The sequence below is a fragment of the Papaver somniferum genome, chromosome 9 (genome assembly GCF_003573695.1).
Source record: "Papaver somniferum cultivar HN1 chromosome 9, ASM357369v1, whole genome shotgun sequence".
In the NCBI taxonomy this organism is placed as follows: domain Eukaryota; kingdom Viridiplantae; phylum Streptophyta; class Magnoliopsida; order Ranunculales; family Papaveraceae; genus Papaver; species Papaver somniferum.
In genome coordinates, this window is record NC_039366.1 from 77,840,960 (window position 1) to 77,859,171 (window position 18,212).

Here is an 18,212-nt window from a genome sequence, read left to right on the forward strand (position 1 = left end):
TCTTTTGAACCTCAAAAAAAAAAAACAATTGTTGCATGACTTGTCTATCCTTCCATTCATTCCTTTTAATTGTCTCAATTGCATTGTAAATGGTGGACAAAGATGATACGTTATCCTTGTTATCATCCTTTAGTAAGCGAAGCATATTAAGTGGTGAAATACCTATTTTCCTAAATTTAGCTATTTTCTCCATTAGTTGAGGAATGAGCCTTGCAGCCATTGAATGTCCTTCAAGTTCCGGACAAGAGTAGTTATGACGGCCTTCCACAGCAGCCTTAGATAGAACCCATCCCTTCATTATTTTGCACTTTTTAAATACTAGCTTGAACAGACATTTAATTTTCTTTGAGCACATTGTGTTCTTCCTCGTCGTCTTTCCTTTATACACATGATCCTTCTTCTTGTGACTAACATCGAGATCTCCACTTCTCTCACAAACCATTTCAAAACGAGTTTTGCTTTCTTTTGTATTCAAAACTAATACGCACATGTCTTTCTTGGCATGTTCTCTACCCCAATTTTTCGCATCAATAGGTAAGTCAAATACCAACTCATTAACATAGTGATGGGATGTATCTTCGAACAACATATCAACCGGAGAAGGTTGATCATCCATTGGTATAGGTTGGCATTCAATCTACAAGAAATGGAATAACATCAATTGCAATCACAAATAAGTTCGGCAAGCAGATAATTTTGTCGAAATAACCGAACCCAAAGTTCGGTTGGTAAAGCAGTTTTGCGAACCAACCGAATATTTAGTGGCTAAAGTTCGGCAAGGAATAGTTGGCCGAAGTTAAGGGTTTGTTTTCAATTAATTTTGTACGTAAAGATCGGCTGGGAAAGTAGTTTGGATGAATTTTGCGAACCAACCAAATTTGTAGCTCCTAAAGTTCGGCAAATATGGGAGCCAACCAAACATAACTTTGTAAATCCTATAAAAACAGTTCGGCAACACGTTGATTAACTGAACCGCCAAAAACCTCCATTAAAACCGACTTCGGCTACCTGCGTATTTGGAAAAAGTAGTCGAAACTACACTTCCAGGTGTATTCGGCTATCTGTTCTTCACAAAAGGTAACCGAACTACCTTGACCTAGCCAAAATCTACTTTAAAAATTTACATTTTTATGAAACATTAGACCAATTCAACCAACATTATCTAAATAAGAAGCATACCTGGATACCCAAATATTCTTCCTCCGGTTGTGGTTGGTAAAATCCATCATTTTCATCTTGAGATTGAGTTTGGGGAAGCATACATTCACCATCTAACATATAACTCATATCCGGATCATTGTGAAGATTAACGAATACTCTAGGAGAGGAAGGAGATGAAGATTCAGATGAGCTATCATCACTTGAATCACTCAATTCATGTTCACCAAAATCAATATAATGTTTTTTCTCCATCTTCTTCTTCCTCTTCTCTAACTTTACTCTCTCAATAATTCCAGTTCTTTTTAAAAAAAAAACATCTACTAATTTAATCTCACTAATTATCTTTAACTTAATCATTACACTGACTAATCATTACACAAAATTAATCAGAAGGATAGTTTTGATATTAATATAAACATTGAGATAAAGGGTGATCTAGATTTATTTCTAAATGTCTTACCCAAAATAGAACAATGGTCCCCCATAAAAATGGCCGGTCCCTGAAAAACCATTCTATCTTTTTGAGACTTCTACTTCATGGAGTGTACCAGCTCATGGGTGATAACTACATTATCTTCTCCATCCAAAAACTACATTATCCTGAATATTCCTACCAGGATATAAGCAACCTGGAAAGAGGATATTAGTCTGCCCAGCAATGGCTTCATCCTGTTGACTATGATTTTTGAGATAATTTTGTTATACTTATACCTAGTACTTATACATACATAATCAACTAAAATTTGTAATATTTGGGAGAGAGCTCACAGTTTTCTATAAAAATAATCTCAAAAGTTCAAACCAGTACAATCTCATTATCTGTCAATCATCGGATTGAAGCAGTTGGGAGTGAATAAAGACCATCTACTGGCATAAGAACTGGGTTATGAGATTTTCATGTTTGTCTTTTTCTCTCCCCCCCTTCTTTTGATGATTACAAAGTTTTTAATCCCAATAATGTTGAATAGGTAGAAGCAGAAACTCAATCACGCTGTACGTAGTGAATGACTAGTGCTCAAAACCGGGCTTCTAATTATCTGCAACATCCTTTCTCTCCAATATTTCAACTGGTTTTTTGAATGACTGCGTTCTCCACCAAGTACTCTACAAATTCATCGATCAAGTAGGGCCAGGCACCCTCTGCGTCATAGTTTGCCAGAGTAGGGTCAACGTTCTGAATGCACACATGACAAACAACAAACAAACAAATGGCCCTCTGAGTTAGCGTTTATACAAATAGCTAAAGTTGAAATCTCTGTATCATTAATAGACGGTCGTATTCTTTGTTTCATTAACATAATAAGCAAACTCCTACATTGACGACCCGACAACAAAAAGTCTATGGTATCACAAAGCCTCGTCTACTGGCAAAAGCCATAGTTTTGGCAGAATGCTCTTTTCCAGAACATGGTTAGGCCCATAATTATATCCAAAATGACAGTCGGAGATCCTAATAATCAAGTTAGTATTTTGCCGAATACCCTTGTGACTGCAAATTGTAAGGACTCAGACAGCCTGCTGGCAATGGTTAATATCAACACCCAACGCTGCTCAAATCAACATTCCTCCACAGTATACATAAACAAGTGAAATGATATTGAAAGTTCTGCACTTCCAGTATCCAAGTTTGTGGTTTGACAAATTCACACATTAGTAGAGCAGACAAGAACTAAGGGTTGCTCGCCATGGTGAAGATCAGCGGTTACCCCACTTTCCTCTTTAACAGAAGGTGAGACACCAGACACTGGGTACTTCCATTTTTCTTCAACTTGGGCATTCATGTAGTGTCAAGGCAAAGCAGAACCAGTATATGGCTAGCATAATTGATGGGATTTGGCACATTCTTTTTTGACGCAGAAACATATGCAAGATAATCAAAGCAACTATATCTAGGCTTTTGAAATTAAACATGTTCAATCACAGATATAAAAATCCTAAGCTCTTTTGCAACAGCAACTGAGTAATTTCTGAATCTAGGATGAACATGCACCTGAAAACGAGAACAATAAATATTGCATAAAATGGCTTCTGTATGTGTGTAAATGTTTCCCTACATGAATGTAGCAAAATGTTACTTATGCTTTAGATCTTACCCTGGCAAATTCCAACAGTTGAGACCATGTATCTCTTGATATTGCCTTGTTGTGACGAGCCTATATATAGAAACCAAAATTTGATCATGATACTGGGGAAAAGAAAGGAATCATAGTAACAGTAATATAAAGAAGAATGTCTATCAAGTTACCTGCAAGAATTGGCACCAGTGATCAACCAGAGGCCACTGTTTTTCAGCAAATAGTAATTGCCACATCCCTATAGCTGTATCTAGTGCCAAAGACTTTTGGCCCTGCAGTTAACAGATCAATATCAGCATCTGCAGATATAGAGATGCTAACTTCTTTCTATATTAAAAAAAAAAAAATTCCATGCACCGCTTCACTTGAGGCAAGGTAGAAAATTAAATTAAATATACATCAAGTTTAGAAAAGGAAATATTTTGGTTTGTGTGGAGAACAATAACAATTTATTATAGAAATAATGGGAAATATGCCTAGAAGATAGTATTTTTGGAGATCATTGTTCACATGGAAGCCTGAAAAACACATTACTAAACTGAAACTACATTACTCAAAGACAAAATATTTCATAGCAAGTTGAATAAAGTTAGTGCAACTAATTAATTTAATCAGCCTAGTTTCAGCTTTTCAAGCACTCAAGTGTACAGGCAGGGTAGTTTGATATATTACAGAGCTTAGTTCAATATAAAAACAGGGCACAAGTTTCCTACCCTGAATAAAACCATCTGTAACATACAAGCATGCCAAAATGCAATATTATTCTAATCATTCACCGGATCATCTCAAGGTCTCATGAGGCAATTAGCATTTAACCATGTAAGCATAAGTGAAGCATCAAAAAGTGGACAACCAAGAGGAGTTTTAATAATAGAATTAGGCTAAACAACCAAAATAAATAAAATAATAGAAAATATGCAAAAGTTTGCTCTTCCTGTTTGGCACAAAAATGAAGGTCTTATTACAATTAGTGTTTGTCAAACTAGAACACATTCTCTGTTTAATAGAAAAGAATGGTGTTGTTTTCACTGTTGATGGATCGAAAATATGATTGTTGCTAGAAAAGGGATGAAATCAAAAGATGGAGATCACTCTCATTCTTTTCCGTACTTTTTCTAAGGCTTTCTATCCCATTCTTTCTTAGTCTTTTGAGGGACTACTGAAAATTTCTAAAGCTACTTTTCATTTTTAAATTGTATTTCAAGTTTGACCGAAAATTTACATCTTCCTCGGGTATTAAGGAAACACTGGTTATTTGGTCAACCCAATCACAAACCAGTGTGAAACTAAAAATATATGTTGGTTCGAGATTTTGTATCTTGATTTCAAGTAACATGGCTTGATTCGTACAAACATGACAACAAACCAAATCCGCAAAGTAGATGAACTCTAGGTATCATATGAACATTAAAAACAACCTGGCTGTGCTTGGTATCGGCGGCAAGAATTCTCAAGTTAATACACAAATAATTGACCTGACAAATCTACCTTAATGCCCTTGATGTCTACACCTTAATATTCCTGAAGTAACATGTTACAAGAGACAAATACAGTGACTTCCTAGAATAAGGAACTTCTGAAATTTGCCAACAGAACTAGTCAACCTCCACTAACATAGACACTGAATGTTGTATATTTTACAAATTATATTTTTCTCTGTGAGATAGGTGGTTTGACTGTAGAGTGTCATATATATAACTCAAAAAAGAAAACAGTATGATCTTGAATCAGTAGTTTTTTAGATGATTAACGAATATCATACTTTAAAAGCTGATAGTTGATTTTCTTCTTTTGGAGCAGTTTGCCATCATTGAATGGAAATAAAATCAGAATATAGAAAAGAGAAAAACAGAGATTTGGGAGCATTCATAAACAAGAACCTATTGATCAAGAAAGAAAGGGAAATGCACTCAAAATTATTTCAAGCCTTGCCTGCATGGTGCATCCAGTAGCCTATAAAACATTTGAAGTTCATTATTGAGTAGGTACAGACGGCCAGAGCGAGAATGTGTTCTTAACTTCTTATTGATGTACTAACCTACACATAAGGGTTGGAACGTGACAAACCTTTCAACACCAAGCATTAAATCCCAATGCCAGAGAAAATGCTAGGAGTCCTCACTATAGAATTACCAAAGGAAATTTATATTATTGGACTTATAACATTAGGGTACACAACCTTCGTTCTCACATGTAAATGACTTACTAGTAGTTGCTGAAAAGGAACAACCAATTCAGCAATTTCTGAGTTCGTATTGAACTTGGTTACTAAACAATTACTACTATCAGTTTCGAAGTGTAGTCGGACAAGAAATACAAACACAAGAACATATATATGAAATCAATATAAAAAATGTCTACAATCTTCTGATACCTTTTCTTTGGCCCAGCCGAAAGCGAAGTTGTATATCTCACGGAACTTTTCTGGACAAGCAGAGGAAGAAAAGATTGAATCAGCAACAACAAATATAAAGCATCAATATCACAATTAGCCAAACTTCTACCATTCGACCAATCTTTTCCAGTGGTTTGGGTAACCCAGCTTGTAAAAAGACTCACAAAATATTTACTTTGTATCCCAGGTTTCCAACTACACTGTAACAGCATATAAAATCCATCCTTGACTAACTAACATTCATTTTGCACAGAATGGAATTGCCATAAACTCACGTTCATCTTTCAGTTCATTGCGCATGAACTGTATCCTTTCCCGAAACTTGTCCATCGAGTCCACCCTGAACCATTGAAATATAAAGTCATATATAAGTTATAATCAACATGAGAAAAGCCAACAGGGCAAGAAAAAAGTAAAACAACAGTTAAAAACAACCATTATGGGGTAACTTAAAAGGTAAAATGTTTACAGGTGAAATGGTCTGTGCCATTTAACATTTTTCCTGTTGTCACCATTTTCTCATATCACCTTATTAGTTTGTTTTCGATGTACATATTTTTAAAAGATTTCAGATTACAAGGATGTTACCAGCAGCTTCCTGCATTTTGTACTTATGTCAATTCCTTAGGTTATTGTGCAGAAAACAAGCACGGCCTTTTTCAGTTTTCCTTAGACAAAGTTGGTATCGTTCAATATAAAAAATGAAACACTACATTTAAAAGGTCGGATCTCATTTTTTCATTCTTCTAATGACATTGGATAAGAAATACAAAAAAGTTCAGTACCAGTTGGTACCTATATAAAAGTCATAATAATTATGGTAAATACTTACCCCAGTGATTGTAACCCGCTTACAAATTCCTGCTTCGAAAATTCACACATTGTGGCAGCCTTCATATGCCAGGACACAACCAACTGGAAGAAACCAAACATTCATGCAACCAAAAACTATCAGTGAACTGTACATTTTTATTACGAAGTTAAAACTGCTTCAAAGACTTCATCAAAAAATTAATTAGCGAACTTAAAATTCAAGGCAATCCAAAAACTGAACACTCTTGATTAAAAGTATCTTCCTGAATGTTCAGCTATGAAGACCATCAGGCAAAATATTTTTAAGAATGCTGAAAGCTTGTCTTTAGGAACAAAAAAGCGTTCAAGGATGTAAATCAAAAAGGTTAATTGCTGACGAAAAGAGAAAACAAATGGGAAAAGAAAACTGTAATACTAACTTAAATTATAATAGAAGAACCAGTGTGATTATTCTTTTGTTTTTAAATTTTGATTGGTATGACAGTCTCGGGAAGGCATCTAAAATTCAGAAAGTCTGGGAACCAATAGGGGGTCGTACCCTTATCTTCGACGGATAGCATGTTAACTAAATCCTTCCATGTCAAATGACAACAAGCTCAAACAATCATGCAAAGCTCCATTATTTCCTAGAGGAAAAACGTATTGCTCTTGCCCACTTCTATTTTGGGGTAATGATAGATAAAAACCGCTAATCTACTTAAGAAACGAAGATATTTCCGTTGCGACATCCTGGAATAGTTTCTTTGCATGTTCACTCCTACAACAGTACAACATCAATCCATGTTCTCTTATCTTAATGTTTTTCCCCATTTGATACTTTATTTGCTTTCTTTCTTCCACTTACACAGCAAACTTAAACCAATCTCTGGTAAAGAAAACATAGTTAAATCACCTCACTCGTGTTATCCTGAATCTGATCCTGCATATGTGCACTCTAAACGGAAGTTCAAGATCCAGCGAGTGCATGCAAATGAAAACAACCATCCAGTTTGATAAATAGATTTTATAATCATGATCTTATTTTTTCACCTTCAAATTCATAGAAGCAGGACCTTGCTAGACTTTTGATACTATTAAGCATCAACGGCCACTTACTGGAAGAAGGTTACAGACACATTAGAGCTATGAAATACTAATCAGACTCCCTTTTTCCTATTACTCAAACCTCCGAATTAAGAACCTCTGAACAATCACTGAAGTCTGCATTAGCAGACAATCCACTTGGAAAAAATACAGATATTCGCATACATACCATAACGATATCTGCAGGATCCACCTGCCAAACCAAAAGAAAGGAAATTTAGTATAAAACTAATCTCTAAGATGGTCCAAGTAGCATTCCAAAAGGAAAGCATGATTTAGATATCCAACATGTGGGCCTTCTACGTGTTCAAATTGTGAAAAGATTCGAGAGTATTGCAACCAATGATCAAGATAAGCTACCTGAAGGTCATTGCAAAGAAGAGAGATACCATCAGCCATGATCATATCCGCGTAAGGATCTGCACTCATTAACAACTGTATTAGGTCTGAAATTTACAGGTGAAGTCGCTTAATCTAAGTAGCTTATAAGAGGAAGGAATGTAAAAAGAAAGTGATGATTTTTAGGTAGTAAAATAGTGCATCGCAGTACATTTCACACTAAAAATTTTCATATATACCCTTACCTAAATAATATCTTTTTCATGTCAACAACATTTTCCAACATTTCGGGTTTGTTATGACCAGGCATAGTTTACTCATTACTTTATATACTATCATGTTAGAACTCAGGAGAACCAGCTATCTACTAGTCGATTTGAGATTCTAGCTTTGAATACTCTCGTGCATAAATTAAAACTTTTGTACCTCCAATCAGGGACAAACAAATACTAAACAGTTAAAACACTGAAGACACCGGTAAGACACTGAAGACCAATGATTAAAACGTAACAATCCAGAAGACGGATTGTAGTTCTATAAAAATATGCACAACAATGAAAGAACTTGCCTTTATATCTATTATAAAGCTCCTCGAGATTTCTAGAATCAGTAGCTGTTCTAATTTGTGGTTGGCTGTAGAATATATCAAAAGCGCCTTCTAGATGCCACTCACTATTTTTCAAAGTCTGAAGTGCAACTTTTTCACTGCACAAGAAGAAAATACATGGTTTATTAAGCCTTTAACACCAAGGGAATATAAAAATATATGCTGGCATCAATCTACTCAAATTCGAAATACTACGGAGGAGAACAGAAACAAAAAAGTGTTGTGCCCCTGATACAATTGAATCTCGTCAATTATAGAACTATTTACTCAATGAAGAACCTTAAATTTGTTTTTCGCGTGCCCTCATAGCCAACTTTACTGATCCAGTCATTTTGTAACATATCTAGGCTAAGGAAAAGAAAAATAAGTGCGTCGAAAGTGCTTTCCAGTAGGGGTGTAAATAATACCCGAAAATACTCGGTCTGCCTGTATCCGCCCGAGCCCGCCTGTACCCGAAGTAGCCCAAAGCCTGTTATGGCCCGTCATGGACCACCCGGCCTGGCCTGGATTAATTTATTGGGCGGTCTCGGGCTTTGCGATTAATTATGATGCCCGGCCTGATACCCGGCCTGGTGCCCGGCCTGAAAGCCTTCTATGTGCCATTAATCATTTAATATCCTCTTAAAAGACTTAAAAGTTACAATTTTATAATTGTCAATTTTGTGTCAAGAAAAATAAAATATATAATTGTTTTTTTACTTATAATTAACCTTTTCAAAACATTAATGGTAATATATTTTCTTATTAGAAAGTTTATTGTACTCTAATTAATTATTTATTATAGGCTAAAATTAAATATTTGTCAGTGTAACTTAAATATAAAATAATACTATCACTTATGATATGCGATGTTGGAAAGGAAAGGATATTGTATTTAATACCGTTCATTTGAAAATTTAAACTTAAAAAAAAAAAAATCAAAATAGTGGCCTGTCCGGCCCGATCTGGCATGCCCGTATAAAAAGCGGGCTTTGGGCGGTCTTTGGGTAGCAAATTATCTACTTGTGCCCGGCCTGTCCGGCCTGAATTTGTTTACGGGCACACAAATATTAAGCCTGGCCTGCCCGGCCTGTCTTAATTTTTGGGTCGGACGGCCCGGCCTGCCCGAATTTACACCCCTACTTTCCAGTATGGTAACTCTTATGAATGATAATTACATAGGTTCAACGATACTTGTCGTTTATATTTGTTATGTTAGGAACTTATTCATTTGTAGACCGTCCCAGCCATTGAAAAAAACCCTGATTAGGCGAATTAATCTAATGTAGATAATTTGATTATAGCAACAGATTCTCTACTAGTCCTATTGAAAGCTGTAAATAGTACAGATTGTTAAAAAGAGAAATATTGCGAGAGTGGAATGAATTTCCTAACTAGCTAGCTGGTATTCACAGCCTTAAGCAAGTCAAAACCGACAACACACTTTAATTCTTATAGTCAAAGAGCTTTAATCCAAACCTCAAAACACAGTGAGGAAAATTGAAGATTAGAGTTCAAAAAAAAAAAAAAAATCACCATTATACAAAAATTGTGTCGTCTGGATTTACATACTGGACTTATCGAGCTAAAATTGACATGCATTAACATGGAACAACTGACCATGCTGAAAACTTTTAAGGTAACAAAGAAAGTTAACACTGAACCTGTCGGGAGAAAGTGATTTGAGTAGTAGATTAGGCCCTTAAGTGTCCACATCTCAAGTATGGACACTATCATTTGCATATACGTAATGGTATTTATAACGGTTAAACTAGTCTACTTCGACTTCTAAAACCGACTCGAAATTATAATATTTGAGTAGTAGATAGGCCCTTCAGAGTCCTCATCTCAAGAATGGACACTACCATTTGCATATGTAATGGTTGATTCAGTCTGACTTCAATTTTTGAAAATTTGAATCACACTTAGGAGATACTATAATAGATGTTTACATAAAGAAATCATGATTCACGTGTTCACAGGCATTCTTTGAACTTTCAGGTTTCTCAAAGTTCTTATCAACTTTGTTGGATAGCTAAACAAACAAAAATTCACATTCATAGATCATTCTTTACATCTTCTAAATCATGGCAGAGAAATAAATCCAAACTACAAGAGTATTCCAATGAGATGCTTACCTCGCTCCAGTTATTGCAATAAACTGTTGAACTTTCTCCTTGTGCATTCTATTCAACTTATGCTGTAAACAAAAAGAGCTCTCTTAAAATGAGTTCTGAGTGAACTGAAGACTCATCGTTTATGCTGTAAGATAACTGAACTGACTAAATTCGACTGAGTAAAGTTAATAAACACAACATCAGTTTTATCAGAACACAACCAAAAACCCTAGATGATCATCTGAATTCAAATACGAAAAACCCTTGATCTAATAAAATAGAAAGATTAAGTCATAAACTTGAAAGGTGATTAGAGATAAAATGATACAGATTATACACATAGCTTAATTTTGCACGAGGTGAGTTTGAAAGTGTTTCAATTGAGAAAAAAAAAAGTATATCTACAAAAACTAACCATCTTGACTTTGTGAGGAGTGACTGATTCTGAAATGATCTTTCGAAAACTTATGCAGAGATTTTATAGAGAGAAGATTATTAGGGTTAAGAAATTTGAATCATTTCTCAGGGTCTTCTCTCTTTTTCTCTCTCTCTCTCCACTGCTGTTTCCTTACACTAGCTTTAAAAGTGAATACGCTAATACACAGCTTTTTTAGCTCCTCCTTATTCTTTCTCAATGTTATTTCCTATAGTACCCTCATCTTGCTTTTCCACTTTGAACCTTCGTGCCTAGCGAGGAATTACCGAAATCTGCCCTTGTGCAAGTTCGATGATACCTCAGCGATTGGAATAGATTACGGGAGTTTTAAGTCTAATGGTGGGATGCACAATTGGTTCTCAAACGCCAATCTGAAATGCGCTTAACGCGTTCAATCTTGGCACACAAAAATCCATAGTCAGAAAGTGACAATTGGATACAGAAACAAAATCAATCACAGAATTAAGCGCAATGCTTTAGCATGATTCGGATTGGCGTTTAATGCAGATCGGATTGGCGTTTTAGTTTAGGTTCCAAGATATCTTCTATGAAACCGTGAAAGATGCCTTGGAAAATGTGCGGATGATTAACTTGAAAGTCATTAGACTTGGCATTCCACATTTTTCCAAGCTTAAAATAGCTTGAATTCCACCATTAGACTTGTTCTAATTATATTCAGAAAAAAAACACAGAATGCAATTACTACAATCCGTTCTCAAGTTTAGTAAATAAAATAGGAATAGAAATTCCTCCCACAATAGGGAAATTGAAAATCCATAAGGGTGATTGTTATGGGATTTCCTCTCCCCGGAGAACATGATTATTAGGACTGGGATTTCCTTCCCAGTTCTCACTATCCAAACATATCATAATTTTGCAAATAAACCATGTCTTTCTGAAAGAAAAAAAAAAGTCGGATTGAAAGGTGGGTTGACAATTGAATATTCATACTAAGACCAAATAATTTCATCTTAAATGTTAAGTTACCTGATAATTAAATAGAAATTAATATGAGACATCATTTATCTCTTTCACGGATAGTGTTAAAACGATAGTTATCGTTATTTATGTTGTTAGATTAATTAAAAATAACATATTTTTTATATAATATACTGATGTAAAACTAGAAAATAGAGAAGAAGAAGAAGAAGAATGACAACGTATAGAGGAAGAGGAGAGAATTGTATTCATATATCTGTGTTTACAAAAGTTTAAGGCTCTATTTATAGACTTTAGATACTTGGTGCGCAAGTAATAAGGCCTCGCTAAAGTGGACATCTACATGATAAATTTCCGTCTATAATGTAGATGACGAAATATAGCATCTACCGAACACTCGACAGATGTAAGGTCTTGGAGCTCAGCGCTAAGAAAAGCTCAAGTCGAGATAACGTATCAGGTTTCAGCTCGAGTGCGACCTGAGAACAATAAATATAACCATGTGCGAGACCGGATACCAAAATTGGGACACGTGCAAGACATGAGTCATTGAGCCATATCTAAGGCAATATCCCTTTCATGGTTTTCATCACAATATTCCTTTCGGAAATAGTCCTGCCTAAAGCATGAGAGGCATAGATCACTTGTGAATAAATTCCTCTAATGAATCTTCGTTAACCATACGAAGGTTTTCCCGATTAGAAGTTAGGTTTTGAAGCCTTGCTTCCTTTTTTGAGGTGTTCCCTTTTAAATACGGTCTCTAAGATATCTCAAGCTTTCTTAGATGTAGACACATGATGTTCAAGATCTTGGTTTTTGGCGTGGATAATAGCGTTTAACCCATTAGAATCATGCTTTGTAGTACCGATTTTAATTGTATCATAATCGAAAAAACAAATCAACTAAGAACTTAACAAAACATCATTTTATCATAACACAACCAAAAACCCTAGATGATTATCATCATAATTCAAATACGAAAACCCCTTCATCTAATAAAATAGAAAGATTAAGTCATGAAGTTTAAAGGTGATTAGAGCTAAAATGATACATATTAGAAAGATAACTTAATTTTGCATGAGGTGAGTTTGAAAGTATTTCAATTGAGGAAAAAACTATATCTACAGAAACTAACCATCTTAACTTTGTAAGGAGTAACTGATTCTGAATTGATCTTTCGTTGCAGAGATTTTATTGAGAGAAGATTATTAGGGTTAAGAAATTTGAATTATTTCTCTGGGTCTTCCCTCTCTCCTTTTTTTTCTCTCTCTCTCTCCACTGGCGTTTCCTTACACTAGCTTTAAAAAGTGAATACGGTAATACACAGTTGGTTTTTATTGGAATTGCTAGGTATCTCGCGGGTTATACCTGAAAAAGTGGGGGTACAACAACCTCACCAAATAATTCGCTTAGCAATCTGTATGGACTAACTCCAATATACTTTTAAGAGAATCAACTAGACAGTCATATTCAATCTTATAAAAAGTATATCCAAGAGTTATATCTCAATTTCTCGATTCAATACTTACTCAAGCAAATAGAAATCTGTGAGTCTAATTGAACACAAGAGAAATTAACTTGAACGGTACCAAAGACCAATGTTCAAGTATCAATCAATTTCAATCAACAACCAAAGGTTTGATTTACCAATTCATCGATTCAAAGCACAACCTGTAATATTTCAATTATATAACAAAATATAATGCGGAAAAGAAATAACACATACACCAGAAGTTTTGTTAACGAGAAAACCGCAAATGCAGAAAAACCCCGAGACCTAGTCCAGATTGAACACACACTGTATTAAGCCGCTACAGACACTAGCCTACTACAAACTAACTTCGGTCTAGACTGTAGTTGAACCCCAATCAATCTCACACTGATCCAAGGTACAGTTGCGCTCCTTACGTCTCTGATACCAGCAGGATACTACGTACTTGATTCCCTTAGATAATCTCACCCACAACTAAGAGTCGCTACGACCCTAAGTCGAAGACTTTAATAAAAAAAATTGTATCACACAGAAAAGTCTATAGGAATAGATAAATTTGTCTCCCACAGAAATACCTACGAATTTTGTTCTGTCTTTTGATAAATCAAGGTGAACAGGGACTAATTGATATACCGTACTTATATTCCCGAAGAACATCCTAGAAATATCAATCCCCTCATAATAATCTTAATCGACTAGCGAAACAAGATGTTGTGGAATCACAAACGATGAGATGAAGGTGTTTGTGACTACTTTTCTATCTTGCCTATCGGAGAAACTAATCTCAAGCCAATCTTACGATTGTACTCAAATACGATAGAAACAGCAAGATCATATCACGCAACTACAGAGAAAATAGTTGAGTCTGTCTTCACAATCCTAATGAAGTCTTCAAGTCGTTAACCTACATGGTCTCGGTAAAAACCTAAGGTTAAAGGAGAATTGACCCTATCTTATACAACTATTATCACACAGGAGGTGTGGGCATTAGGTTTCCCAGTAGCTAGAGTTCTCCTTTATATAGTCTTCAGATCAGGGTTTGCAATCAATGCTACCTTGGTAACAAAGCATTCAATATTCACCGTTAGATGAAAACCTGATTAGATTGAAGCTAATATCTTCCAACCTTTAGATCGAACTTAGCTTGTTATACACAAATGAAATGCACGTTCATTTAGGTTTGTGTAACTGTACCTAAACGTGTACACCTAGTTGGTTCAACAGTAGTAAACCAAATGGTTAGCCATATGAGCACTTTCATATCAACCTTATTCATCTTCACCGTAACTAGTTCAAATGACTCAAAAGAACTAGTTAGAGAACTGTTCATTTGCCTAGATCTCATAGAAGTATATAAGACACAATCAAAGCAAAAACGATTTTGATTCACTCGAATCAATTCATGAACTTTATAGCCATGGTTTGCAGATACGCATTTCTTAATTTATATAAGTTTAAGTTCACGAATAAACCGTTTTTAGAAAATAACCCACTCAAGTATGCATACCGGTACGCATACTTAAGTACCCAGATTAAGTTTGTTTGCAGTTCAAACAAACTCAAGCAGAAATTCACGGGACGTGAACTTCCGACAATACGCATACAGGTACACGGACTTTAGTTCCGGTTATCTTGAGCAGCAAAGTACGCATACTTTGGTTCAAGGATTTTGGACTTACACACGTATGAGTTCTCATACAATGTTTATATCCATTCAAGGTTTTATATTCTAAACTCTCATTCATTGAAACATTCTTAAAGGATGTTAAATAGAGGTTACTCACACACTATTCTTCATCAAAGCGATTTTCAAGATATTGAAATAATCAACATGACTTTCGTCACTTGTAAAGATGAACTTGGCCAAAGCGAAAGCTTACCAACACATATTTCGAGAAATAGATAAGCGAGATAAACTCAGCTCGAAATAGCAAATATGTATAATAGAAGTCTATATAACAATACAACTTTTGTCTCAAGATAGGAGATAGAGTAGATATACTTTTGAGTGATTGATAAGTTCAAGTCTCCACATATCTTTTAGTCGATGAAGTTCCACCAGTTCCTTGAGTAGTTCTTCGTCTTTGTATGATGAACGTCGTGGAGTATAGAGCTCAACTACACTTTATATCCTAGTCCGAGACTTAGCTATAAGTAGAATAGAAATCAAGACTTATAGTTGTGGCAACTAAACTTGACAAACAAGCTTGAGATAGCAACGCTTGCGAGTTCGACCGAGCATTGCTCTAACAATGTCCCCCTTTGTCAATTTTAGTGACAAAAATATCAATACAAATGGAATATAAAATAAATAAACTTTGCAGCTTCTCTTCCACATGCATGATCTCCTTGGTTCTTCAACATTATTCGAAATCTTCGTCACTTCCAAGTACTCCAATGATTCCAAAGGTTGTAAGTTCAGCATCATCGTTGTTGAAAATCCGTAGCCATAACAATGAGAAAACAAAATCTCTCAATCATTGTTACACAGTGTCATACTATAATTACACATCATCAAAGTTCAATTTTATCACAACTTCGACAACAATACTATGGTGATATGTATCACTCCCCCTAAGTCAATACTCCAACTCACATGGAAACCACTCCCCCTTACATAATGATCCGAAAACCATATGTATTTGTAGTGTGAACTACACATTAATTCTCCCCCTTTTGTCAATAAAATTGGCAAAGGTACGAAAACTAGTGAGATCCTAATGAAATTTCCATAGAGACACTTCCTGACCAAAAGAAAGCACATATCAACTTTTTAGATGCAATCATATAGCCGAAACCAAATGCATTCATCAAGGAGTTTATAAAGATACAAGATGACCCCTATAATGTTCCACAGCCGCACTCCCCACAAAGATTTGGCGATTAAGCACAAGTTCAATTAAGAACTCTCCCCCATACAATGTCATTCCCGAAACAACAAGAGCGACCTTATTTTCACATGAAAAGAAGGATTTCTTTGGACAATAAATCTCATAAGAATATGAATTTGTATCCAAAATACTCAATTAAATTAACCACAAGAGAACCCATGATTAATTCAATCGGAAATGCTCAACATAAGAAAACTTATGGAGCCACACAGTATATACATAAGAATATGGATTAGGGAAGATCAATACTGCATAATGGACAAAAATCCATTCTATCTTTCATCACCATTTGCACAATGACATATAATAGACATAATCTTTGTAAACAAAAGCTCATCCTATCTTCCATCAATATTTGCATATCAACATACCATAGACTTAATTTTTGACCAAGTATGGGAAAATCATAGTTCACGGACGCAAACACACATATCCTATAACAAATTGCAATATATAAAACCATAAAGATTAATACTGCAAAATCATCTTCCAAACAACTTTAGAATTTATGTAAATAAATCTAAAAACATTGAAGATGAAAATTGTTGGACATAGCTATGTGTAATCACAATAATGGCTATTCCAAACTCTAGTTATTCTTCCTAAAACTCAAGAATAAAATTCTCATAATAAGATTTCCTAGACAAAATCAAAACAACTCTTAGAGAACATGATTTGGAAAAAACATTAAACATAGCCAGCAACCAGAGATTGAACATGGACGAGCTCATCAGTTGCTTGCTTCAGTTTGTTTTCCAGAAATTCAAGATTCCTTGATGCAATTCCAAGTTGTTCACGTACGACCTCAAAATCTCGAAGAATGTTTCCTACCAGTTGTGATGACATCTGAACTGGTAGTTTGTTTTCATGATCAACAACATGATAGAAGGTTATGAAAACAGGGTTCTCGTGAAACTCGATAGTCTTGTCCTTCTCAACATTCTCTTCCTTGTTGCATCCATCCATTGTGCACACAGAAATCAGGTGAACCGTTTGACGTTACGGAGCGTATATGTACCAAAACGGAGCATGATAAATACATATATATATATATATGAGTGTTTCTTAGGAAACCCTAGGGATACTCGTATACGTTCCGTGTGGGTCAGGTGTACGTGCACTTATGGTTACAACCTTGGTACGAAACCAAAAGAATAATTGAGATAAATTTAGAAGAAGTCTTGAAAAACTCAAGAATCACTCTAAACAAAGGATGGCATTCTTAGTTCAAGGGAACATAAGAGAATTGTTGAAAATCAAGACAATCAACAAGAATTATTTTCAAGAGTGAAGCATCAAATAACATTACATCATGTAAAGTATTGGAGCAAGGCTCAACAATTTTATGATCATTGTTTCGTAAAGGACAAAAAATATATAAAATATAACAATAACTACTTTCTCAAGACACAAAGGCTTCTTGAGAATTATGCGCATCCTTCCACATTATAAGAAGGATGTTACATTGAGAAGTCGTGTTGTATTTTGATGAGCTTTTTGCTCATCAAGAATATTGACTTCTTCTCTCTTTCCTTCTTGAAGATTTTCAGAAAAATCACTAGGATTAGTTGAAAGAGATTTAACTGGAGGGGAACAAGGAATACCCGAACCTGCCGCTTTCCTTGCCTTTTTGATACTCCGTTTGAGTCTGTTTATGCTGATCTTGAGCTTCGAGACTCAATTATTGATATGAATGAAATCTGGAGCAGACACCTCGGGTTCACTGTCTTCTTTAGAATAAGGAAGTTAGCTTTTCTTTCTTTCTCCTATGCATTTTTCTCTTCTCAGAGTAATTTAAAGAGTCAGTTGTCCACCTGATATTCTTCCTTCTACAATTGTAGGCATTTTTTGTCTCAAATCATAATCTAGAAATGACCCATTACAG

General features: G+C 35.2%; 1 protein-coding gene across 1 annotated transcript; it reads right to left on the reverse strand.

Annotated features, from left to right (window-relative positions):
* Window positions 1–1,863: 1,863 nt before the first annotated feature.
* LOC113310977 (DCN1-like protein 2) lies at window positions 1,864–11,168 on the reverse strand. Its single transcript, XM_026559808.1, has 11 exons — window positions 10,985–11,168; window positions 10,591–10,652; window positions 8,435–8,571; window positions 7,888–7,946; window positions 7,697–7,720; window positions 6,464–6,546; window positions 5,907–5,971; window positions 5,611–5,660; window positions 3,407–3,508; window positions 3,255–3,314; window positions 1,864–2,335 (listed from the first exon to the last, which is right to left on the reverse strand). Exons 1-11 carry the CDS (start codon window positions 10,985–10,987, stop codon window positions 2,225–2,227), a joined length of 756 nt encoding a protein of 251 aa, XP_026415593.1. The 5' UTR covers window positions 10,988–11,168; the 3' UTR covers window positions 1,864–2,224.
* Between the last annotated feature and the right edge of the window lie 7,044 nt (window positions 11,169–18,212).

Coding starts and splice junctions, on each gene's coding strand:
- LOC113310977 (XM_026559808.1), bottom strand. Junction 5,661..5,906: donor CAATGAACTGAAAGATGAAC/GTGAGTTTATGG, acceptor CTGCTTGTCCAG/AAAAGTTCCGTGAGATATAC. Junction 3,315..3,406: donor ACTGGTGCCAATTCTTGCAG/GTAACTTGATAG, acceptor TTCTATATATAG/GCTCGTCACAACAAGGCAAT.